The sequence below is a fragment of the Electrophorus electricus genome, chromosome 23 (assembly GCF_013358815.1).
Source record: "Electrophorus electricus isolate fEleEle1 chromosome 23, fEleEle1.pri, whole genome shotgun sequence".
NCBI lineage: Eukaryota > Metazoa > Chordata > Actinopteri > Gymnotiformes > Gymnotidae > Electrophorus > Electrophorus electricus.
The window spans coordinates 10295151-10322960 of record NC_049557.1 but is presented as its reverse complement, the minus strand read 5'-3'; the positions used below and the strand labels follow the sequence as shown (position 1 = coordinate 10322960).

At 44.1% G+C, this 27810-nt stretch overlaps 2 protein-coding genes across 4 annotated transcripts; one reads left to right on the top strand and one right to left on the bottom strand.

Moving 5' to 3' along the window:
• Positions 1-7491: 7491 nt before the first annotated feature.
• Positions 7492-14925, bottom strand: LOC113587962 (N-acetyllactosaminide beta-1,3-N-acetylglucosaminyltransferase 3-like). 3 transcript variants are annotated; one of them, XR_003411807.2, is made up of 3 exons: positions 14740-14925; positions 14281-14347; positions 13831-14031 (listed from the first exon to the last, which is right to left on the bottom strand). XR_003411807.2 is itself a non-coding variant. In XM_027026932.2 (2 exons), the coding sequence occupies exons 1-2, from the start codon at positions 14765-14767 to the stop codon at positions 7539-7541; spliced, it is 1149 nt and encodes a 382-aa protein (XP_026882733.2). In that variant the 5' UTR covers positions 14768-14925; the 3' UTR covers positions 7492-7538. The 3 variants fall into 3 exon arrangements, 1 of the variants encoding a protein (XP_026882733.2); XR_003411808.2 differs by having other exon boundaries at positions 14289-14347; XM_027026932.2 differs by lacking the exons at positions 13831-14031; positions 14281-14347 and adding an exon at positions 7492-8659.
• A 477-nt stretch (positions 14926-15402) lies between these two features.
• LOC118240697 (tyrosine-protein kinase JAK2-like) lies at positions 15403-27428 on the top strand. Its single transcript, XM_035522216.1, is given in 24 exon segments — positions 15403-15424; positions 15810-15927; positions 16211-16328; positions 16651-16796; positions 17168-17468; positions 17662-17717; positions 17719-17779; positions 18167-18324; positions 18494-18605; positions 18963-19143; positions 19219-19343; positions 19594-19725; positions 20869-20956; positions 21395-21516; positions 22534-22672; positions 23010-23158; positions 23772-23922; positions 24457-24593; positions 24897-25086; positions 25612-25736; positions 25840-26012; positions 26289-26406; positions 26732-26845; positions 27244-27428. Coding segments are annotated over 24 exon segments (3156 nt in total). The 3' UTR covers positions 27364-27428.
• The last annotated feature ends 382 nt before the right edge of the window (positions 27429-27810 follow it).

The following is a 27810-nucleotide window of genomic DNA, read 5'->3' as shown; positions in this document are numbered from 1 at the left end:
TCCTTCATGGAGAATAAAGACTCTCCGTAATCTTACTCTCACTTGTATCTCCCTCCCTCACCGCTGCTGTGCCAGCTGCTTGTTTTACATATCTAGGAACCATTCATTAATGATGAACTAATAAAGAAGACTATGGATCAGCACTTCAAATGCCTCTGTAGTGCGCTCAGCTGGGAGGAGACGTTCAGGGTCACAGTCCTTGTTCAATAACCACAGGGAAAGGTTTTTGCTCCTCCTATCTGTGTTGTTATATGTGTTGTAATCACGCAGCCTACTTTTGAAGATTTCTTTGTGACTCAGTATTTACAAACTGGGGTGTCAGCTTCCATTACAATCTAGGGTGTCAGCTTCCATTACAAACTTGGTGTCTTCTTCAATTATAAACTGGGTGTGTTCTTCCATTACAAACTGGAGTGTCTTCTTTCATCAATGTGGAGTCCTCACAAGGTTGTGGTGTTCCCAGCAGCTGATAAGCTCTGTCACTGGCATGGATCTCATCACAACAGAGGCTCTGACTCTGGACTGATGACATCAGCTTAGTCCTTGGCTGCTTGTGCCAATGCATTGTTACCAAGGCATCTCATAAAAGCACACATGCATTGTGGAATCACACACCTTGTGCTCCTGATCTTCAGTGGTGTTTTAAGTTATTAGTTAATTTCTACTCTTCATATCAACAGATGTTGCATGATGAACCACTGCTCTTAGTGCTTGTATCAGTAAATACGTGCGTGGATCTGGCAGGAGAACTTTTTAAAACAAGCTGGCCATGCTCCATTGTAACTTTGCCACTGGAAAGACACTGAACTGATCTCTAAACATCATATGTGTGGTAAACTCTGTTCAAGCCGTATAATCAGGTGGTTTGGGCTTGTCCAGCGAAGGTTTTCACTGAGTGATGTAACACACTGCGGAGTTCTGTCCCCAGTGGCTGCTTTAATGTACGAAGTACGAAACAGAAAAACAAAAATAAGTCCAGTTCTTCACGCATAATTCTGAGGGACATTTTTGACTTTTAAATTGCCATTTTTGCACACTAAAGCAGATAAAGTGTTGTTTACCATACAGTGTGGAAAGGAGATATTCGAGTAATGAAAGATTTTAATCCAAAGCAGCAAAAATTCATTAAACTGTCAAGATCGCCCCTCCCACTGGCATAGCTGTTTCCTTGGCAACGCTATTTGTTCCTCGTGCTTCCTTGTTCCGTTTCTGTGTTCTTTCCCCGCCTTTCTTGATAGCCGTGTGTCCACTTTAGTCTTGCTGGTGTGTCTGTTTAAACCCAGTTTAGAGTGTGTAGTTTTACGTTATTGTGGTTAATGTGCGACCTTCCTAGCATGTAACGTTATTTCGCCAGTTCTGTGTTTCCTGGCGTTGTCGCTTCTCTGGTGAAGTTCGCGGTTGTTTTGCGTTGTCTGGGTTCATGGATCGTGTTTGCTCTCGTTTGGACTTCTCGAGTCTCTAGTTTGTTTGGTTCGTTTTATTCAAACGTTTGTCTAGTAAATAACCCTTTGGTAAATCAAACACACTCCGTTAATCATATCTGCAAGCGTCTGGTTCTAACCCGGTACGTGACATAAACAATAAATACATACAATAATGGATAAACTTCGATTACAAAACGGGTTTCTTGTCAAAGGTTATAAAAAAAAGCATGACACGAATTTTAACATACAAAATTATCTCTTCAGATCAATAAAAACTAAATGTGCCCTCCCAACAAAAACGTGTCTATGCAGGTTATTTTTTCTTTCCTAAGGAAGCTAAGGCTTGTTTTACCTTCAGTGTTTGCGTACATCTGAACAGACAATTTTCCATTGTTTTGCCACTAAATTCCATTCATCTTTATTGCAACTTGTAAGTATTCAAAATACATTTAAAATGTGCAAAGCACTACGACAAAAAGCAAAGACTAGTTTTGCAATCTAACAAGGCTCTTGGGAAAAAGAAAAAAAAACCAAAAACCTGTTTTAGGCACACAGTGATATTTCTATAATTTAATTTTGCAACTGTAAAGTCTAGATTATGATATCAAATCTGGAAATCCAGATTACACAATTGCAGATGAGTTCTGACTGATGCCCCAGTGCAAAGCCTTCCTTGTGTACACATATGCCTTTCCCAGGCATGCTATGCTAATGTGGATCCACCTCTGAAACAGGACTGTTATATAATATGATAATAATCTCCCTGGGTTATGGTGAGTCTGGGTTATGGTTAGAGTTAGTTTAGGTTGACCTGAAGGTAACTAGAAAGTGAGCACAACTTCCACTCACCATCCTTATTCCAAGAATATCATATTATGGGTTATCATTTGTCATGCAGCTGCCCCCAATTCATGATTGCAACTCCCCAGCACATCCTCACCAGCTCCTCATCACCAGATTATTAATGTCACCTCTGATTTATCTTTGCTACACTGTATATTCTCTCCTGTTCCATTTCACCTCTGTGAAGTATTACCGCAGTTCTATAGTGTGTACCGAGTGCTTCCCCTGTGTACTGAGGTAATAAAAAGAGTATTAACAGGGAAAAGAGGCCCAACAGTGCATTAGACATATTAATAACATAAGACATAGGGGGTATGGCGGTTCTGTATCCTTTTAGAGTGATTTGTGTACAGGGCAGAGGCCTCTGTAGAGGATCCTGGGTAGGCTTTGGTGGCCCTCAGGGTGAGATATATGACCTCTCCACCAGGCTCAGGTGCGTGTAGAAAAACAATCTTCTTTAGGACAAGTTTAAGAGAAGTCTTCTCTTGAAATGTGGTGATAATGGGTTCCAACTGGTGTGGTACTCCTTCTATTGTCTTCTGGATTAGTACCCTGGATTGGTTCTTTTCCGTGATTCTGGTTGTCCCCCTTGTATTTGATCTCCTTTCTGCTCTGGCTTTCACCCTTGGCTGTTTCACTGTTACGACTGTTACGACTGTTCGCCGCTGTAAATTAAAACTATTTTATCTGCAAGCATTTGACCTGTTCAAACATGTCATATTATTATTATTATTATTATTATTATTATTATTATTATTATTATTATTATACCAATCCCAGCATGTTTCCCCATCTTAAAGAGCAGTGCTCCTGCTGGAGTAGAACATTACCATGGGGGAAAAAGTCTTTACCAAACACAAAATTCATAACTTGGCTTTTCCTCATATGCATTATAAAGTCCTCACTGTGTTTTTCATTCTTTGTCAAGGGTGTGTCAAAAGTCCACTCACCTCCACCCAAAGCAGGGTGGAGTCGAAAGAAACCAAAAGGAACATTAATAGCCAAGACACCGGTTAAAATGAAAAGCGGTATTAAAGGAAATAAATAAAGACATGACACAGGTGGCATGGCGTGTGAGAGGAGAACCTGAGGCGCCTGTGTGGAGTGTGGCACAAAATGAAAACAAAAGTGATAATGAAAAACAAAATAAACAAATGCCACCACCAGCAGACAGAGGCTGCTTTTGGTAGAAAGATAATATGTACAGAACAGAGGTATAAAACTGAATCATGAATATGTACATTTGAGCCTGGTGTGGAGATGCATTATCCTAAGCTGTAGTCTGTACGGTCTCAACAGTCTGCAAAGCATGAAGCGTTATGTGGTCAGAACTGAATATAGTAGAAGGAAGTTAAAAATTACAAGTCATATCAAATTCTCAGGGACTGATGAAGACACCCACCTGCTGATAACCTGCCACGGAAAGAGAGGGAGGAGACAGGGGAAAGAGGCTCCTCATACTTAAGACAAATTTGTTAAGTGAGATTAAAATAAAATGTAAGAACAATATAATTTTGGTTTAATTACAAGTTTGATTAATAATAATGATGGTAATATTAATAGTGTAACTGTTCATTCGAATTCCAACTTTTAAAATGACAACTAAAATACGAATATCCATTGTACAACCATTGATTATATTGGTAATTTGGACGGATCGTTCTCCAGTCCAGCGGCCTTTCATTCCGGTTTCGCCGTTTTCCTTAAAGGTTTAATTCCTTAAATGCGGGTTAATTCACAGAAAAAACAACTGTCTGAAAAGAAAACTGGAACCTACACGTAAAGTTAGTAAATAAAGCAGCACACATTTACGGGAGCGTCTTTGTCGTCGTAAAGCAGTGCGGTGAAAAGTATCGTTAATTTCCTTTTTTGATTCAAGAGGTCGTAGCTTCCAGTTACGTATGCTGGCATAGCAACACTTAACAATTTCCTGTTAGCACGAAACGAGGTAGTACGTTAATATTTTTTTACTAACCCGTTAAGATCAGTATATTTTGTAGTATTATAGTATTCGTGTGTAGTACGGACTGGGGCACAGCCATGGACAACACGCAAGGAGAGCATGACCGACGTTGCTATAGGAACTGCGACGTCATTGGAGGGCCAACCGTCACATACAGAAACACAGTACATGCATTTGTTTATAATGTACTAAACTAAAGTCCAAATGACTAAGTTTAAAAACGGTTTTACATCACAGGTCCAGCTGTGCTTATGGTTGAGGCCATGCCTGCTTGAAGTCATGCTAACAGTACAGAAATGGTTAATATAGAAAGGAATGTTGTATTAATTGTGAGGAGGATAAAGTGTAACGGAAAGGATTGATGACAGTATGAATAATAAATATTAGGGGCAACCAGTAAAACTAGTAATAGTAACATCATATATAATCAAGGATTACAACTGAACTTTTGAATTTGCCAAAGAATTTCCGGTTACTTTGGTTTCTAGTCTGACTGGATTCTCTACTGAAAAAAAGAAGATAATATCTGTTCTCAAAAGCGCATTCTGGTTTACACCCGAAGCACTGCTAATGGGCCATTTCTTTCTAAAAAAAAAAAAAAAAAAGCATTTGCAAAGAGATTGCAACCATTTTCATTTTTTAAAATCCACTATTACACATATTACACACTTTACACATATTGCACACATTACGCACAGTTTGATATGAGATAGATGCATCTGCATCTTTAGTGCACTTGAGAAGTGACGGATCTGAGAAGTGGGTTGGTCAGAATCAGTCCTAAAATGGCTCTGTTTGTAACTGTGAGGCAGGACACATTTGTCAAGATAGAAAATAAGGTTTCTGAAAGAGTGTCACTCTTATTAAACTTATACATGCTTCCTCTTGGCCAAATCATATAAGATTTTGGGCTGTCTTACCACAGCTATGCAGACGACATTCAGATGTCCTTAGACCTCTTCCCAAACAACTACGGTTGTAAGTGCCTTGAGCAAATCACTAAATGAATCTGCCAAAACTTTCTACAGTTGAATAAAAATAAAACAGAGATTATTATATTTGGTAGCAACCATGAGAGCCACAGACTAGCAGCCTTTTTGGACTTGAAAACAAAATCTAAAGAGTTAGCTCATAACTTTGGCATGCTATCAGACTCAGATCGCAATTTTACAGTCATACCAAATCAATTACTACATCAGCATTTTATCACCTTAAGAACATCAACAAGATCAGAGACTTCGAGTAAACCAGACCTAGAGAAACTCATCTGTGCTTTTATCTTTAGCAGGTTGATTACTGTAATGGCCACGAAACAACCAAACAGCTGCTAGAGTTCTCATTAGGAGCAAAGAAAAGGTCACATCCCCCCATTCTGAAGTCTTTACACTGGCTACTGGTTTACTACAGAGTTGACTTGAAGGTATTATTACTGGTGTTAATGGTGTAGGCTTTGGGCTCAGGTCAAACACACTTCCCCCAGACCCTGCAGTAGTGCCCTTTTAACTTTTAAGCACTACAGTGCATTTTTCTTTCTTTTAATTCTTATTCTTTATTTATTCTTAACTTAATCTTCATATATTTATTTGAAATTACAAATAAAATACATTTCAAAAAACAAAGTTGAGAAGATATGTATTCATGGTCATAGAATAAATGAAAATATGCAATAAAAATCCACTACTTCACCCTCTGAACTACATTGACACTGTTGTCAGAGTAAAACTAGGATCAGTTTAATGAGAAAGAGGAGACCATAGATCTACTGCTATGCAGCACTTATTTTTAAATATCATTTTCCTTTTTTGCATATAGAATATGCTATTTACTGAGAATATATCTGTCCAACAGAACAAGCTACATATCCAATAATATCAGTATCGTATAGGGTAACAGCAGATTCAAATAATTAATATTCTGAATTAAATAATTAAAATCAAGAATTAAAATCATTAATTCAGTACCAATTCAAATTATTCTTGACTAGTGTTTATTGTTTACATGATGATACAGTTTAAGCTCCGTTGGAGTGAGCAGAGAAACCATTTTTTTTTAAACACTGGCACATATAAGATAACATAACATAACATGCCCATACTGAGTACAGGGCATGTTTGCCTGAGGTGAATCTGGACAGAAAGTGTTGACTCAAAGCTCTCAGCAGGCAATGACAGTCAGCATCCAGGATGGTAAAGATAAACAGATAAAGAACTTTATTGAAACCAATAAGGTATACAATAAATGAGTAACCTCAAGAACATCTAAAACCTTATTCACCTGGTCATCTTTTATCCTTATTCTTATCTCCTGAAAAAGTTCCAACCTCCAATCATGGCCCTCTCTCTTATCTTTAACTGCCCCCCTTCAACTTTTTTAGCTTTAATGTATGTTTAGACATTTCAAACATGTTTTCACATGGTTTACAGAAACAGCACCTGATGCCCTGTGTACCGAGCTGTGCTTGCCTTCCAGACCTTATCTTCAGCCTATTCCTTGAATACCTCCTGGACTCAGCCTTACCGTTTTGACCCTGGATTGGAACGACCTCAGGAAAAGCCCCAAACACAATTTCTCTGCATCTAAACCATACCATCTAAAATGTGCTGTTATAAATATGTAATTAAGCTTTGCTATCGGTTATGTTTATTCTGTATTCAGAAGATTGGAAAGGGACACCAGCTCCCTATTCCCCATGTATGTTCTTTGCTAAAACCGTTCCAACAGAATGATAGTGTCACGGGAAGCTGTCCCCCCACCACACAAGTCACGTAGTACGGCCTGCCGCGTGCAGGGGGGGTTCACTCTTGTTTGTGGGCACACCCCCGTGAGGGTACGCACCTGTACGCGGTTAAGCATTAATGTTCGTTAGGCTATTTAAACCCCTGTCCGCGCGCCCCTCACTGTTGTTCATTGTTTGTTAGTTAGAAAATATGTTAGTGCCCGTATTTGTCTAGCCTGTGTTTGTTATATATTTATCATCAGTGTTAAGTGGGTCTATGTTCATTGCTGATGTTATGTGAGTACCACCATTATCTGTTACATGTTGTATCATTAAATGTTTCACAATGTCGAGGGAGTCTGTGCGTCCTGTTCAGCGCCCTGCAGCGTTACAAACGTTACAAAAAGGTTCATAAAATGGAGCGTGTGTGTGTGTGTGTGTGTGTGTGTGTGTGTGTGTGTGTGTGTACAAACATGAGTACAAGGAGTAACTGTAATTACAAAAAAATAAACAATTAACAAAAATATACAATATTTACTCTTTACTCTTAAATTCATCCCACCCTTTATGTTGCAGTAATACTTTAAGTCTTTCAACATTTCAAATCATCCTGATGGATTTCATGCCACATGAGAAAAGTCTCATAAGGGTGGAATCTGTGGACCAGGAGAATGTCACGATAGTGGCAGGGGTCAAGTGAGTCTATCTTCTGAGAGGGAACACTCAGGAGATAAGTCCTCACACCCATATGTGACTCAGGTTTGAGACCAGCCTTTTCCAGACACATGCCTATGTAAACATCATCAATGGGTATCATGGTGATGGACTGGGACATATTGTGGATAGCCCTGGCAGTGAATCGCGAGAGCAAAAATCCACATCCACCACAATAGGGAGGATAGCGGTCTGACTCATGCACTTGGACTGGGACGTAATATTTACTGCCTCTGGTTCGAATGGGACCCAAATAAAAGGCCAAGCTTCCAACAAAGAGGTGTTTGTTTCCATCCCCGTTGCTCTGCCCTTTCAGATACTCCACCATGTTATCTGTGTTAGCGAAAATGTCATCATCTCCGTTGAGGAGGAAGTGTGCATTGGGACACCATCTCTCCAGCCACTCCATGAACAGGACCTGTTTCAGGGTGAGGTTGTAGAAGGAATCCTTGAAGTCCCACTGCAGAATGTCTTGGTGTTCACGGTTCTCCAGCCACAGGAGTTTGTTCAGCCTCATCTTATGGTAGCCATCTCCACTGGTCCCAGACAAGAACACCGTGCGAATCTGTTTGCCATACTGCATCCTCTCTGCTGCCCACGTTTTACGCAGGACCTCCCGTCGCTCGTAGTTCGCCGGAGAGCTTTTGATGACCAGCAGAAGAAACACGTGTGCAGAATTCTGTGGACCACCACACTTATTGGGAACGTTCAGCAGCATTGGGAAATAACGGCAATGGCGGTAAAACAGGAAGTCTTGGATGTGAAGTGGCAGGCCGGAAAATCCTGTGACTTTGGAAGCAGAAAAATTTCTTTCACATTTGATAGGAGGTTCTGTTGTCTGAAGGGGCTCTGCTGACATAAATTCAGTTTCCTGATACAGTTCTCCAGTGTTTTCCTCATTGCTGTCCTGCAGATTTGGTCCCAGTATTATAACCAAACACAAAGCGCCCATGACAAACAGAACAGCTACTCCCACCTGTTGTCTCTTCTTCTTGTTCCCTGTTAAAAAGCAAACAATTTTCATCAGTGAGGCATCAAAACATGGTGCAAGAGCAGTAGAATTGGTATTAGGTGATCTGCACATGAGCACAGTAGAAACAATATGTAGGTGAGGCCAGGCAAGTTTATCGCTACGGCTGAGAGAACAGAGCACTAGTCTCCTGTATGCAAATTTAGAGGATTGTAATGGAAAACTACATTGTATTTGTGTTACAAGAACATAGAACAGACAGTTCCTTTTTCTCCAAACTCTGTGCACATTGCTAGAACATCAAAATAACTATACTTAGTATAATCTGCTAATTTGGTTTCTGAGAAAAACACTCTGTTGTGGGACATTAGGGACAAAAACAGCCCTTTTTGGTGTTGTTTCACTCATTTGAGAGGGCTGAGAGTAGTATAAAGAAGCACAGAGGAAAAGAGGTTCCTGCCTCTCCCATACAGACACCTGAGATGCCCTCAGGCTGAGACAAATAATAAATAAGATTTACTTTTGCTTTACCCATTGGTGTCAGACTCATCTCCAGTATAGGATAGGAGATTTGCACCACAGGATGCATACACTTTATCTGTACAATCTGCACTTGGAAGATCTGACAGCGAGCTGGCTGTACAGTCACTTACATACCTGCCTGTAGTTCAGAGACAGTCTACCATGAAAATACCACAACAGGGTGGCTACATGAAACAGAGGATTCTCTGTAGGTGTAATTTGAGACCACAAACTGGGAGGTGTGTGAATCAGCTGGGGGCCTTAAACACATAACATCATGCATCATGGATCATGGGTACAATGTTTTCCCAACAATAAACCCCACCTGAAGAAACCACTACAATCTCCACCCCATTACAACCACACATCCTTCATCAGCTCCTCCACTCTCCTCTCCACCCCTGTTATGACCAGCTTAAGTCGGCCCATAGCAGAAAGTATGGAAAATGGTAGCAAAGCCAACAATAAACAACAATGAATAGGTATATTGTTAAAGTGTAGGAATAACAAACACATCAGAAAGACTTTAGGAAGGTCACTGCTGAAATGGAAATTTTAACAAGCAAGCAAAAACCACTGTACAAGAGAAACCACTACCTACTACCACTACCTACTACCACTACCACTACCTACTACCACTACCTACTACCACTAACAATTACATACTACCTACTACCACTACATACTACCACTATGTACAACCAATACCTACTAACACTACCCACTACCAATACCTACTACCACTACCTACTACCACTACCTACAACCACTACCTACAACCACTACCTACAACCACTACCTACAACCACTACCTACTACCACTACCTACTACCTACTACCACTAACAATTACATACTACCTACTACCACTACATACTACCACTATCCTCTACCACTATGTACAACCAATACCTACTAACACTACCCACTACCAATACCTACTACCACTACTCACTACCAATGCCCACTACCATTACCCACTACCACTACCCACTACCACTACCTACTACCACTACCCACTACCCACTACCACTACCCACTACCACTACCCACTACCACTACCTACTACCACTACCCACTACCACTACCAACTACCACTACCCACTACCACTACCCACTACCACTACCCACTACCAACTACCACTACCCACTACCACTACCCACTACCACTACCAACTACCATTACCCACTACCACTACCCACTACCACTACCCACTACCACTACCCACTACCACTACCCACTACCACTACCAACTACCACTACCCACTACCACTACCCACTACCACTACCAACTACCATTACCCACTACCACTACCTACTACCACTACCCACTACCACTACCTACTACCACTACCCACTACCACTACCCACTACCACTACCCACTACCACTACCCACTACCACTACCCACTACCACTACCCACTACCACTACCAACTACCATTACCCACTACCACTACCCACTACCACTACCTACTACCACTACCCACTACCCACTACCACTACCTACTACCACTACTCACTACCACTACCCACTACCTACTACCACTACCTACTACCACTACTCACTACCACTACCCACTACCTACTACCACTACCCACTACCACTACCCACTACCACTACCCACTACCACTACTCACTACCACTACCTACTACCACTACCCACTACCACTACCAACTACCATTACCCACTACCACTACCCACTACCACTACCCACTACCACTACCCACTACCACTACCCACTACCACTACCAACTACCACTACCCACTACCACTACCCACTACCACTACCAACTACCACTACCCACTACCCACTACCTACTACCATTACCCACTACCACTACCCACTACCACTACCCACTACCACTACCCACTACCACTACCCACTACCACTACCAACTACCACTACCCACTACCACTACCCACTACCACTACCCACTACCACTACCTACTACCACTACCCACTACCACTACCCACTACCACTACCCACTACCACTACCTACTACCACTACCCACTACCCACTACCACTACCCACTACCACTACCCACTACCACTACCTACTACCACTACCCACTACCACTACCAACTACCACTACCCACTACCACTACCCACTACCACTACCCACTACCAACTACCACTACCCACTACCACTACCCACTACCACTACCAACTACCATTACCCACTACCACTACCCACTACCACTACCCACTACCACTACCCACTACCACTACCCACTACCACTACCAACTACCACTACCCACTACCACTACCCACTACCACTACCAACTACCATTACCCACTACCACTACCTACTACCACTACCCACTACCACTACCTACTACCACTACCCACTACCACTACCCACTACCACTACCAACTACCACTACCCACTACCACTACCCACTACCACTACCCACTACCACTACCTACTACCACTACCCACTACCACTACCCACTACCACTACCCACTACCACTACCTACTACCACTACCCACTACCCACTACCACTACCCACTACCACTACCCACTACCACTACCTACTACCACTACCCACTACCACTACCAACTACCACTACCCACTACCACTACCCACTACCACTACCCACTACCAACTACCACTACCCACTACCACTACCCACTACCACTACCAACTACCATTACCCACTACCACTACCCACTACCACTACCCACTACCACTACCCACTACCACTACCCACTACCACTACCAACTACCACTACCCACTACCACTACCCACTACCACTACCAACTACCATTACCCACTACCACTACCTACTACCACTACCCACTACCACTACCTACTACCACTACCCACTACCACTACCCACTACCACTACCCACTACCACTACCCACTACCACTACCCACTACCACTACCCACTACCACTACCAACTACCATTACCCACTACCACTACCCACTACCACTACCTACTACCACTACCCACTACCCACTACCACTACCTACTACCACTACTCACTACCACTACCCACTACCTACTACCACTACCTACTACCACTACTCACTACCACTACCCACTACCTACTACCACTACCCACTACCACTACCCACTACCACTACCCACTACCACTACTCACTACCACTACCCACTACCACTACCCACTACCACTACCTACTACCACTACCCACTACCACTACCACTACCTACTACCACTACCCACTACCATTACCCACTACCACTACTCACTACCACTACCTACTACCACTACCCACTACCACTACCCACTACCACTACCTACTACCACTACCCACTACCACTACCCACTACCTACTACCACTACCCACTACCACTACCCACTACCCACTACCACTACCCACTACCACTACCCACTACCTACTACCACTACCCACTACCACTACCCACTACCCACTACCCACTACCCACTACCTACTACCACTACCCACTACCACTACCCACTACCACTACCCACTACCTACTACCACTACCCACTACCACTACCCACTACCCACTACCCACTACCCACTACCTACTACCCACTACCTACTACCACTACCCACTACCACTACCTACTACCACTACCCACTACCACTACCCACTACCTACTACCACTACCCACTACCACTACCCACTACCTACTACCACTACCCACTACCACTACCCACTACCCACTACCACTACCCACTACCTACTACCACTACCTACTACCACTACCCACTACCACTACCCACTACCACTACCTACTACCACTACCCACTACCACTACCCACTACCTACTACCACTACCCACTACCACTACCCACTACCCACTACCACTACCCACTACCACTACCCACTACCTACTACCACTACCCACTACCACTACCCACTACCCACTACCCACTACCTACTACCCACTACCCACTACCACTACCCACTACCACTACCCACTACCACTACTCACTACCACTACCCACTACCACTACCTACTACCACTACCACTACCCACTACCACTACTCACTACCACTACCCACTACCACTACCCACTACCCACTTCCACTACCTACTACCAATACCTACTACCACTACCCACTTCCACTACCTACTGGCACTATCTACCCTAGTGAAGAAAAAACAACAAGCAGGAGTGAAACAGAAGTACTTAGTCTCATCTCTCTAACTACTGACAAAACATCAACATTAAACAAAACTAAACACAAACAGGGACCAGCCCTACCCCTGTTGTGATGAGTACAACAAACATCCAAAAAAGACTATATACGGAATAATACCAAGCTATATGCACTATACACAAAGTGACAGGCACAGGTACAAAAAGGGCAGGCGAAACTCAGAGTCAGTATTACAGAAAGAGCAGTCAGAACTCTAACTAACAAGTAGCAATATGGTATTCAAGCAAACATTAGGTGAGCTAAAAACACACACAGGTGTGCTCTGAGTCAAAACACCCACAGATGAGCTCTAAGAGCGTTTTCAAAGGCCCTTTGATAATCATCAGATTCCGGAGTCGGCGGTGCAACACAAATAATGTCATCTAATAGAGCAGAGGTGAGGTGCTGCAACAGAATACAACACACACACACTCACATACTCTCAACCACACAAACTGTGAAGCGTAACACCCCACTATAACCTCTCTCTCTCTCTCTCTCTCTCTCTCTCTCTGTCTCTCTCTGTCTCTCTCTACAGTCACAACCACCAAACTGTTAGCCAATGCTATGTGTTTCTGCTGTGTTTTTCCCCACAAACGCTTAGCTTTCATTACAGAGTGCTTGGAGGCATTTGCATGTCACAGCTAAATCAGATAAAATATATTATTAGAAAGCAACTGGAGAACGCCTCCCTCTTCCCCACTGATTCTGCCACCCCCAGAAATCCTGTGGAACAGGAGAAACAGAAGCTCAAACACACCTTCAACCAGATGTCTATCAAACTCACTTCACTGACTTTACATTCACCGTTCACATATTAAGTAGTTCAATTAATCTTCACTGTCTAAACACTCTTGCTTTATGTAAAAGCATGTACAGAGTGACACAGCAAAGATACAAATTATATGTTTCATAATGACATATATTTCATATATGTTTTATTACAAACAGTATTTGTTTTCATTTTAATAATACCTTCCTACATTCCAGTTTGGTTCCACAGATGAAAAGAAGTTCCCGACCTCCTGAAGGCAGATCAGAGCTAGAAGAACCAGGTAAGTTTGGTCTCGTGACCTGAATTTGAGGTATGAACGTATCTAACACCTTTTCAGAACAAACCGGAACCTGGTAATTGCTCTCTGATCCTCAAAACCCTTACGTCTAAAGCCTTAATCTGCCACCGAACACATGCGTTTTGATATGAGTGACGGAAGAGACTGTGATCCAGCGGACACTGCGTTTTTTTCTGATGGTTAACTGTTAATTTTCCATATCCTATAAAAAGTACTAAAGTTGGTAATACTGAAAATATCATAAAGTGACAGATATTTCTGAACATATAATAAGAATTATTATTAGTCTATTAAGCAGATCCTTGATAACGATGATTACGGAATGTGCATAATAAATCAAAACAAGAAACACGTTACTTACAAGAAGAAATCTGTCTGCGGATGTTCATGTTCGGTTGACGTCTCCTTGTACAATGTATTAAATGCGGTGGAAAAATATTGATTACTGTGGTGGAAATTCAATAAAAACGGGGAGTCAGATGTGGATAATAAGTAAAAAGGTTTTAATAGAAAAGAAAGATTCCACAGAGCTGATCAGAGCTTAGCTGTACGGGAGACGTGTGACGATATTTTCTTGAACCATCTTTATACTGTCAGAAAATGGCTGTGAAACATAAGGATGCTTTTCATAACAGGAGTGTCTCGTTCTTTTTCTCTCTTCTGACGGAAGTGACTGACTGAAAGCTCGGTCCTACATGTAGCAGAGCAGAGAGGAAACCACAGTTTCATGCTCCGTATATAGAGAAACTGTGGCCAACGTGCACGCACACACACACACACACACACACACACACACACACACACACACACACACACACACACAGACGCGTGCGCGCACACACACACTCACACAGGCGCACACGCACACACACAGGCGCACACGCACACACACATGCACACACACACGCACACACACTTCCTGTAAGGCTTATAAGACTTTTTTTGATTATACTACAGCCCGACGACGAAAACCGGCAGCACGCTCACCATCCCCGCGGGACACGTAACCGCCGAGAGCGTCTGCATGCTCGCGGCCAAAACCTGCAGTAACGACAGCTCCGCTTCTCGCTGCGTGACGTCACTTGTACGATACAAACATCGCTTCCTTAAATGCGGCAAACAAAAGTCTCCAGACAGACTTTTCAGTGACACCAGGGTGTCTTGTTTTTTTCGTGGTGTAATAGTCTTGTTTTCCATATTTTTGATCTCAAACTGACGAGAACATCATATTATACATTCACCAGTCAGAACATGATCACAAATACTTTATGCAAGCAGTACATGTTACAATCTCAAGAATTGTTGTTTGTGTAATATTGTGTTGTTGTTTGTGTGGTATTGTGTTGTTGTTTGTGTAATATTGTGTTGTTGTTTGTGTGGTATTGTGTTGTTGTTTGTGTAATATTGTGGTGGTGGTGTTGTTGTTTGCAGGTGTCCTTCCTGTATTCCACAGCCTCTTTGCTCTTGCATCAGAGGACCTTTCATACTGGTACCCACCAACCCATGTGTTCAAGAGTGAGGAGAGTGTTACTGTCCACTACAGAGTCCGGTTGGTACACACACACACACACACACACACACACACACACACACACACACACACACACACACACACACACACACACACACACACACACACACACACACACACACACACACAATACACAGACACAGCTAGATGCATGTGTCTTAAGACTTTTGCGTAGTACTATATGTGCAAATATACAGCAAGTTCAAAATAACAGTATAAATAGGAAAATTAATATTGAAAACATTAATTTAACATTAATTTCTAATTGAATGTGTTTGTGTGTGTGTGCGCGCGCGCGTAGGTTTTTCTTCTCTGGCTGGTTTGGTCAGGGTTCTAAGGCGACTTACCGCTACAGTCTTACCCCAGGGAGAATCTGTGCTGTGCTGGACTACTGTGTCATTGACTATCTCTTTGCTCAGGTACATGACACACACACACACACACACACACACACACACACACACACACACACACACACACACACACACACACACACGTGCTCTTCACAAATGGCACTGCCACTGCTGAACTCTGCTCACAACCCTTTAAACCTGCAAGTCCTGGATTTTCATAGGACCATCCTGAAAACAAAACCTTCTCAAAGAAAAGGCCTTGTGAACCCCACATACAGAGCACACACGAGCCTCACTGACACTCCTACACTGCCCACCCTGAACAGGTAACACAAAAACGTATGTCTCCACCTGGTCTGTTCTGATTTGCTGTGTCTTGATGCTGCAGTCCCGGAGCGATTTCATCTGCTGCCGTGGCGGTGTGTGTCCACCCCGCAGTGCAGTACAGGAGTGTTTGGGGATGGCTGTCTTGGATCTCTGGCAGCAGGCCAAGGAGATGAACCGCAGTCCACGAGAAGTGTGCAAAACTATCAGGTGCTGGAGGTGTTGGCATACTGCCTACACAAACAAAACCATGTTAATGACACCATTAAACTCTTTAGAAATGACTTGCTGTTGAACTGTGCATATATATGATCAGAGTTGAGAGTTAGGTATATAATACACACACACACACACACACACACACACACACACACATATATACATATATATGGGGGGGGGGTGTCATGCATATAGTTCATTTATGTGAAAAGTAATAAAAGGTGTCACCCTGGGGACAGTTTTTAGCAGTTATACTTCTTCTCTTGACTAATAAGAAACCCAATTAACTCACTCTTGCTACAAAGAAGTCCTGCCAAGCCTGCCTGAGTTTGGGTTGGAATAAACGCCCATCTGTCTTCCAGCTATAAGTCGTGCCTTCCAGAGACGCACCGCGAGGACATCGAGCGGATGAGCCGTTTGGTGCGCTACCAGATCCGCCGGATGCTGAAGCGCTTCCTGCAGAAGCTGAGCCGCTGTCCGGCCGGGGAACGCAGCCTCAAACTCAAGTACCTGATGGACCTGAGCGCCATGGAACCCAACTATGGCTCCGAGCAGTTTGCCGTGCGCCAATCCGGATGGCATCAGTGTGCCGACGCGCAGTCCGTCACTGTGGTGAGAGTCACTGGAGAAGGGGGTATCCAGACACGCGCGGACGACAGCCAGGTAACAGCCGCTACGGCACTATTAGTTTAACCCGTGCAGTTCTCTAGAGCGGCGTTAAGATGGCTCATAACCTAACCCAAACGGCACTATTACACTGCCTGTGAGTGATATCCTAATCTCCAGATAACCTTCCGATAATCTGTAGGTAATCTCTAACTAATTTCCAGCTAACATTCAACTCTTGGCTGTGCAGGAGTGGCAGACATTCTGCGACTTCCCCCAGATAACGGACGTCAACATGAAGCGTGTGTCAGGAACACCTCGCAGAGGGCCGGGTGGTCACGCTCACCCGCCAGGACGACAGATGCCTGGTCAGTGGGAACGACTGGGAACGACTGGGAAAGACCGTCACAGTCCACGTCTTCGTATCAAAATGTAGTTCATATCTTCAGAGTCATGGCTCCTTTCAACGGTTTCTCCTCACACTGTCACATTTGGTTCGTTTATTAGTTCAGGACGTTGTGACAGGACGTCTATTGTTAAATGCTCTTTACAAATAAATGTGAGATTGAATTTAGGTGCCCCCTGAATGTTAAATTAGAGATGCGTTACCAACGCAACACAAACAAACACCTTCAGCCAGAGCACAATCATGTTTGGCTGTGGAATTGAGTCTGTGTTTAGTCACCTGGGGTCACAGGAAAAGAACCAAGAATGTCTTTTCCTCATTGTGTCTGTTCTGATTGGCACACCAACAGGAGGTGGAGTTTAGGACCCAGGAGGAGGCGCTGTCCTTTGTGTCCCTAATTGATGGCTATTTCAGACTCACCACAGACTCCAGTCACTATTTCTGCTCTGAAGTCGCTCCGCCTGGTCTTCTGCAGGATGTGGAAAACCTCTGCCATGGGCCTATCACGTAAGTGACAGGGTTTACCTCACAGACACACGACCAGTCAACATTAAACCTCACAGACACACGACCAAACAACATTAAACTTCACAGATACACGACCAAACAACATTAAACCTCAGTAGTGGAACTTTCCAGCTAATCACAGCGCGGCTTTCAAATGTGCTGTCCGCAGGTCAGAGTTCGCAGTGCACAAGCTGAAGAAGGCAGGAGCCCAGAATGGCATGTGCCTGGTCCGACACAGTCCCCGGGAGTTTGACAAGTACTTCCTCATGGTGTGCCTACAGGTGCCTGACTCTCACACTTCTACATCCATTCAGCATCTGCACAGCTCCACATCTCATTTATTAGCAACTTACACCTGTTTACTGCTTGTGAGGACACTTGGGGTCAGGTTTATTCTAACTAAGTTTAGCAAATAGAGTTTTATGCAAAATGAGAAAAGAGACCCCGTCCCGCTAAGGAATTCCACGTTTTGTGTAATGAAATTCAGTCCAGCCCATAAACAGAATTATGTAAAATATTATTGCCAACTGCATAAAGCATTTTGTGTCCAAAGAAGATTATAAAAGTAGAGAAAGCAACAGCATGCAATAACATCGCTCTCTAATTCTGACTGTGTGTGTACGTGTGTGTGCACTCAGACACCTCTCGGGGTCGACTACAGGGACTGCCTGATAGAGAAGAGTGAGAAGTTTCACCTGGCAGGAGTCCACAGCTCCTTCTACAGTCTGAGAGAGCTGGTCCAGTATTACCAGCACAACACACTGCTGCTCTCTGACACCCCTGTTATTCTAGGAAGGTGCTGTCCACCCCAGGCTAAAGGTACCTGCCCCACACCTCCGTCCTGGCTGTGTCTGTAACACTGTGATCTCTGTAACACTGTGCCCGTTGCTGCAGAACTCTCCAACCTGGTCATTGTCCGTAACAGCAGTGTGGCAGAGGCTCCGAGCTCTTCTCCCCAGCAGAGACCCAGACCCAGTCACATCCAGTTCCACATGATCAGACACGAGGACCTCGTTTGGGTGAGAGCACCGACGAACCCCCCTCCGCCCCTCACACACACACACACACACTCTCTCACTCACACACTCACACACTCACTCACACACACACACTCACTCACACACACACACTCACTCACACTCACTCACTCACTCACACTCACACACGGCTCAGTGTGTTCCGAAAACCTTTCAACTTTCTCAAGCTGGCATCAGAGAGAGTGGAAAAGTCATAACACCTCCTGGTCTGATCTCTCTTCCCCTGCGGCAGGGTGAGAGTTTAGGGCAGGGCTCCTTCACACACGTCTATCGAGGGGCCAAGAAAGACCAGCGTGATACAGAAACACACACCACAGAAGTGCTTCTGAAGGTCCTGGATGCAGAGCACAAGAACAGCTGGGAGGTTTGTCAACTTGCAGTACCCAACCAGACAGACAGGGGGGGACACACATACACCAATGGACATTAAAGTGTTTAACGACTGTGAAACAGACAAAACAGAGCTGGTCACATCCCACGGAGTCATGGATTATAACCTCATTATAAACTGCATTTTAACCTCATTCAAATATGATTTTTCCTATTACACAATATTGTTCGTGTGCTATATGTATACATACAAGAAGAGAGGACAAACAAACATGCAACACTGTGATTACTGAGACAAAATAGGTCTCACACAGAGCAAAATAAAGATAAAACATTTTTCCGGGATTAAAGCGCACAGGAATTACATTTTTTTAGGTGTATAACATCACATTTTCAAAAGTAAACAACCATTTCAGTTTTAGCCCAAAGGATTCGTAAGTAATCAGTTATAACACAAGAAACTAATCCAAATTAGCTATCTGCTGACAGTACGGTGAGTCCTGTAGCAGGAGTCAGACAGTACGGTGAGTCCGGTAGGAGTAGCAGGAGTCAGACAGTACGGTGAGTCCTGTAGGAGTAGCAGGAGTCAGACAGTACGGTGAGTCCTGTAGGAGTAGCAGGAGTCAGACAGTACGGTGAATCCTGTAGGAGTAGTAGGAGTCAGACAGTACGGTGAATCCTGTAGGAGTAGTAGGAGTCAGACAGTACGGTGAATCTTGTAGGAGTAGTAGGAGTCAGACAGTACGGTGAATCCTGTAGGAGTAGTAGGAGTTAGACAGTACGGTGAATCCTGTAGGAGTAGTAGGAGTTAGACAGTACGGTGAATCCTGTAGGAGTAGCAGGAGTCAGACAGTACGGTGAGTCCTGTAGGAGTAGCAGGAGTCAGACAGTACGGTGAGTCCTGTAGGAGTAGTAGGAGTCAGACAGTACGGTGAGTCCTGTAGGAGTAGTAGGAGTCAGACAGTACGGTGAGTCCTGTAGGAGTAGTAGGAGTCAGACAGTACGGTGAGTCCTGTAGGAGTAGCAGGAGTCAGACAGTACGGTGAGTCCTGTAGGAGTAGTACGAGTCAGACAGTACGGTGAGTCCTGTAGGAGTAGCAGGAGTCAGACAGTACGGTGAGTCCTGTAGTAGGAGTACACCCACCCTTGTGCATTTATACTGATACTTGTTTTCCAGTCTTTCTTCGAAGCAGCGAGTTTGATGAGCCAGATTTCCCATAAGCACTTGCTGCTGGTCTACGGGGTCAGTGTCCACAAATCCAAAAGTATGTTTTTGTCAGCTCTCCTCTCCTCTCTCCCCTCCCCTCTCCCCTCCCCTCTCCTTTCCTTTCCTCTCCTCCTCCCTTCTCTCCTCTCCTCCTCCCTTCTCTCCTCCTCCTCTCCTCTCCTCTCCTCCCCTCATTCACAGCTTCTCTGTATGCACTACAGGTTACAATTGCCCTCACTGTTTCTTCCTTTAAGTGGAGCTCAATTAATTTACGTTCATAAAATACCTGCAGAACACAATCACACTAATGACTTGTTAGTTATGGCAAACCCTTCAACAGTGTTGTTGCCACAGCAGCTGCACTCCACATTTGACCTTTTCCCCTACGTTAGCACACCTCATATAATTCATGAATTCATGACCTCCATGACGAGGAGCTCTGGAGAATAGTGCTGATGATGCTTGCTGACCCCTGTGACCCCCGTGACCCCCGCAGACGTCATGGTCCAGGAGTTCGTGAAGCATGGTGCTCTGGACCTGTACCTGAAGAGGTCGGCCGTGTCGCTTAGCTGGAAGCTGGATGTGGCCAAGCAGCTTGCCTGCACACTCAACTTCCTGGTGAGAAAAATCCAGAGCCGTGAAAACATGCAAACTTGTCCTCCAGTGGAGAGATGCAGAACAGCGGTGTTCAGATCACAGACCTCAAGGTCCAAATCCTCCAGGTTTCCACCCTCCCTTTATCCAGGAGACAGGTGTGATGACAAAATGGACAACCAGTTACATTAATCATTGAATCAATTACAAGCGATTACAAAATCCAGGACCAGATTTGGATTCGAGTTCCAGTGAATACCACTGCTCTAGAAAGTGCCCAGCTCTGATCCTCGAGACAGAACGCCCTGCAGGCTTAACCTCCGACCCTGAGCTAACCCACCCGACACAGTTCATCAGAACTTCAGTGGCATTCACACTGGTTCATTTGAATGCTGGCCCCTGTTCAGACTGGTCCATTTGAATCATGGCCTTCCGTTTACACTGGTCCATTTGGGTAGTTTTTCAATGCACTTTACAGACTGTTGAACTATTGATTTGTGTTTCAATGCTCAAAAAGCTTTTTAAATAAAGGTTTTAGTCCTACGCCACCTTATCTGCCCTTTTGAAGCCTCCCAGTGGCTAAAATGAAACCAGCTAAAATCAATCAATCAATAATGAATAAATAAATGTAAAAAATTTAAGAATCCAAATGACTGAATAAGAGTGCTGATCCAGGATCAGTTGGGATAATATTTAATAGCAATGTAACAAATCAAAACTACACAATTACTATTAGATATTTAACACCATACTGATATTAAAGATTTAAATCATAAAGGCTGCTTTGACATGATTGTTCACTGTTTTGTATATGTACAAAATTCCACGTCAGGTCACCGCTGGCAACACACACATTCCAAATTATGTTAATTTATTGTTAGTAGCTTTCAGAGTGGATGCAAAACCCAAAGAAGGAAGATGAAAAAAGACCAAAAAAGCGCGTGCAGATGCAGACAGGGCCGCCAGCTCCACACGGCTGCTGTCCCACAGTTTCCAGGGTAACCACAGGGAGGCTAAACTGAAACACTCTGCTGCGTTCAGGAGGAGAAGAACATTGTGCATGGCAACATCTGCGCAAAGAACCTGCTTCTGGCCCGCGAGGGAGACCCCAACTCAGACACCTCCCCCTTCATCAAGCTGAGTGATCCCGGGATCGGTGTAGCCTTGCTGGGCAAAGAGGGTAAGACTCATCACTGCTCCAACACCACTCTGTACAAATAAACACCCTGTACACACACCCTGTACGAACAAACAACCTGCACAAATACCTTGCACAAACACCCTGTACACACAAACACCCTGTATAAACAAGCACCCTGTACAAACACTGTGCACAAACACCCTGTAGAAACAAACACCCTGTACAAACACCATGCACAAACAAACACCCTGCACAAACACAAACCACACTCTGCATTTGGCTGACGTTTCAGAGCAGGGCTTTGCAGTTTTAGAACTGGGTGAAAACTGGCATAAATTACATTGTGGTTTGTGTGTGTGTGTGTATATATTCACAGTGGTTCTAGACAGAATCCCGTGGGTAGCCCCAGAAGTGCTGGAGACCCTGGAGCTGGGGCAGCAGTGTGATAAATGGAGCTTTGGCGCGACTCTCTGGGAGATCTTTAACGGAGGGGAGGTTCCTCTACACAGACTCGACCCCATACAGGTGACCACAGCAGAGCTGTCATTACCACAGTAGAGCTGCCATTACCACAGTAGAGCTGTCATTACCATAGCAGAGCTGCCACCATCACAACAGAGCTGTCATTACGACAGTAGAGCTGTCACTACCACAGCAGAGGTGTCACTATCACAACAGAGCTATCATTACCACAGTAGAGCTGCCATTATCACAGTAGAGCTGTCATTACCATAGCAGAGCTGCCACCATCACAACAGAGCTGTCATTACGACAGTAGAGCTGTCACTACCACAGCAGAGGTGTCACTATCACAACAGAGCTATCATTACCACAGTAGAGCTGCCATTATCACAGTAGAGCTGTCATTATCACAGTAGAGCTGCCATTATCACCATCCATTTCTTTGCCTCAGTATACCAGTTCTACTGCTGTGTTTAATCCAGTTCTACTGCTGTGTATAATCTAGTTATTCTGCCAGGTATAATCCAGTTCTACTGCTGTGTATAATCTAGTTATTCTGCCAGGTATAATCCAGTTCTACTGCTGTGCATAATCCAATTCTTTTTCTGCATGTAATCTGGTTCTTCTGGTGTGTATAATCCGTTGGTGTGCCTTTGGTCTGTTGCTGTTTGAGCAGAAGCAGCAGTTCTACGAGTGTCACTCTCAGCTGCCATGTTTGGAGTGGACTGAACTGGCTGATCTGATATCCCAGTGCATGCAGTATCAGCCCGAGCTGCGACCTTCGTCCCGTGCAATCATACGCCACCTAAACAGCCTCATCACCTCAGGTAATGATACCACTAATCACGCCCTCAAACCTGCACGTCACTCCTCGGGTAATGACACCAGTGATCAAACCTACAGGCTGAAGCGAATACAGTATACAGAAGCAAACGCAAACCCCCACTCTACTCCACTAATGCTCTCAGTGAATCAACCACTGGTCACACGGATGTCCGTCACACGTGATCACTGTAGTTTTGTGTGCTGTAGTTTTTAATACTGTAGTTTTGTGTGTAGTTTGTGTACTATATGTTTGTTATGTATGTATGTTATATTTGTTCACTGCAGTTTCGTGATCATTTGTTATGATTTATCTGACCTTGATCTTTTCTACTCCAACATTGTGTATGAATCAAACGCGATTAGACGGGTTTTACCTGCCTGCAGTATTTATTGCTGTCTTTAATAAAACAGAAATCATAATATTTCAGTGGTTGTTAAGATGTTGCTGGATCTGAGTTGTTTGAGCGCACGGTGAGATTTCCAGGAACAGAGCTCTAGTTTTAACTCAAAGTCACAAAGCATCTGTAACTTCGCAGATTATGAGATTCTGCATGCATCCGGCACACTGCCTGAGAGAGCCGGCCTGTGGGGAGGACTCAGCATGCCCAAACAGCAGCAACAGCACGACGTGTTTGAGGAGCGCCACCTGCGGTTTATTTCTCCTCTGGGGAAGGTGGGCACACATGCACTCACATATATTAACCACTAGATGGGGATGACGTTGTACTTTTTAGAGTCACACGTACTGACGCTTTGTGACCACTAGAGGGCAACATTGTACCCAGTATTGGGCTTCAGCTCAGTTTAAGGTCTGGCATGAGAAAGCAGAGCAACAGAACATTCCTGTGTGACTGAGAGTGCAATAGCCGGACCTCTGCTGGTGTAGCCTTGTAATCACAGCGGTCCAGACATTGATGTTGCCGTGTGTGTGTGTGTGTGTGTGTGTGTGTGTGTGTGTGTGTGTGTGTGTATTCAGGGTAACTTTGGCAGCGTGGAACTGTGTCGCTACGACCCACTGGGGGACAACACAGGGGAGTTAGTGGCAGTCAAACAGCTTCAGCCTAACAAACAGGCCAACATGGTCGACTTCCAGAAGGAGATCCAGACCATTAGCTCACTGCACTGTGACTACATCGTCAAATACAGAGGCATCTGCTACAGCGCGGGTGAGACAGACTGTCCTACGCCTGCAGTGAAATACTCCCCTTCACTCACACGCTGGTGTTGTGTAGTTTTGAGCTGTATATGAGAGCGTACAGCCTCTCCACAGCTCCGTAATATAAGGCACTGAGGCTTTTTGCACCCTGGGCTGAGGTCTCCCTCAGTAGTGCTTAGCTAAAGTACAGAATACTTACGCCAGAGAGAGCGCCACTGTGTTAATACAGACGCTCCAGTAAGACCTCAGTAATGCGCCTCACCTCGGCTATGCTACAGAAACACAGTGAGACCTCACTGTGCGACTGCTTTGTACCTGCAGCATCTCTTAAGATGTAGAAAACCTTGTGTATATTGGAGCAGAAGGATACTAATGTCCTGTTAGATTACAGCCACACACTTTATATTAAACCTTAGACCTTGTGCTGCACTAGTTACTGTGAAATACAGAAGTACATCTGGGTTTAAAAAGAAGTGTAGGGAGTGTGGAGGAGGGGCTCTCATGTGCATGACTCCGCCCCCCACCCCACCCACAGGTCGTCTGAGTATGAGACTGGTGATGGAGTACCTGCCATACGGCACTCTGATTGGCTACATGGAGAAGAACAAACGCAACATAAACAACAGGAGACTACTGTTGTTTGCCTCACAGATCTGTAAGGTAGAGACACACACACACACAAACACACACAAACACACATTCTCACTCACTCATTTACCCTCATTCTGTTGTTCTGTGTCTGTCATGTCTTTTCTCTGCGTAGGGAATGGAGTATCTCCAGAGTCTGCGTTATGTACACAGGGATCTGGCAGCTCGAAACATTCTGGTAGCAAGTGACACACTGGTGAAGATTGCAGATTTTGGCCTGACAAAGATCATCCCGTTTGATAAGGAGTATTACAGAGTGACCAAGTCTGGAGAAAGCCCCATCTTCTGGTGCTTAACATTTGCCACATGCTGAACATTTGACTTACATAAGGCATTTTGTATTTTGGGAATTGTTACTATTTTGCAGCCTTTTTTTAAATGAGAAAAGAATGAAAATGATCTTGGTGTAAATGGCTTCTGTAACTACAGCTGCAGTTATCAGAACCTGCCAGGAAGACAAATGTTTTGGCTTTGATTTGTTTGTTTTGAGAGCTGTAAACACTTTAGAGGGGAGTTCAAACATTTTAGGTTTTAAGTTTATATTCGTCTCTTCCCCCTGTGCAGGTATGCTCCAGAGTCGATATCGGAGTATATATTTTCCCATAAGTCAGATGTGTGGAGTTTTGGCGTTGTTCTGCACGAGTTGTTTTCATTTTGTGAATTGAGCCGGAACCCAAAAAGGGTGTGTGAAAAATGCGCACGCACACACGCGCGCGCACACACACACACACACACACACACACACACACACACACACACACACACACACACACACACACACACACGCGCGCCTCATATCTAAAACATTACAGGATTTATAGGAGAAGGAATAATTGCTTACCATCTGCCAGTGGACCGACTGGTCATGAAATCCTCAGTGTCGAGTAAAAAACACCTGATAAACAAATATGTGTGAGGTTTCCTTTGACAGTAACAGATGTGTTCAGGGACATATAACCACACAAGGAGGGTCAAGACGTTCACTGGATTTGTGTGTGTGTGTGCAGCTTTCCCTGCAGCAGCTGGGGGCCGACTTGCGAGGCCCCATGATGGCCGTTCAACTCGTCAACGTTCTGAAGGACAACTGGAGGTTACCCTCTCCACCACTGTGCCCGCCGAAGGTAAGACCCAACACAACGTCTGTGGCACCACCATCTGAGTCTCCATTACAGCTTACATAAGTGAACGCAAAGTTGTACTGAGCAAAACTGTATCAATTTCGAAGACTGAAATGAATGGGTGTGTAATGCAATTTGAAAAATGCTTTTCTGTCATTTTCTGTCACTATACATAAATGCAGTTAATTAATGGGTTTTCACACAGAGCAAACTGGAAGATCTGGATTCTTTTCATTGTTGGGGCTCTGAGAAAATTAACCTGTGGCCAGAAGAGTTTCTTAATCACCTTTCTTGTATTCCTGATATCTTCATAATTATGTGTCTGGGCCAGGGAGTCCGGATTAGAACCAGTTCTGCTGGCTGAAATGTGAATGAAGGATGTGTTCTTACTTGTCGTGCAGGTGTACAGTATGATGCTACAGTGCTGGTCCCTCAACAGTGAAGACAGACCTACATTCTGCCAGCTCCAGGACCTGATTGAGAGCAGCATACAAGACGAAAGAGAAGGATCTAAAGGATGAAGCTATGTCTTAAAAAGCAACGTGGACATACACGTGACAATCCGACATTTACTTTTTTTACGGAGTTTAGCAGACGCTCTTATCCAGAGCGACTTACATAAGTGCTTCGTCATTTACGCATAGAACACATCCTAGCCAGTGCAGCAGGTCAGTGGTGTTCAGTGGAGTTTTTAGGGCTTTTAGCTCATTTCCACTCTTCACATCAACAAGCTTCCCCAATAACACTCTGTTCTTAGCAGTTTCTTAATAGAGTTGCAAAGCAAACACCCCTCAGTTATGAAGTGAAACTGAATCTCATATGATAGGAGAATAGTATATGAATATTAGAATATTAAACTATTTTGTTTATATTTTCATTTTTTATATTATTTTGTGTACCCAGCTATTCTCATTGTATATGCATAACGTTTTTAACCTCTTTATGAGGGTAAACAGCAACAAATTTGC

What these genes read in the sequence shown, in the direction of transcription:
- LOC113587962 (XM_027026932.2), bottom strand. Translation starts at nt 14,767, where the DNA reads ATGAACATCCGCAGACAGATTTCTTCTT. An exon ending in CCGCAGACAGATTTCTTCTT is followed by an intron (nt 8,660 to 14,739) that starts GTAAGTAACGTG and finishes GCTTTTTAACAG; the next exon opens with GGAACAAGAAGAAGAGACAA.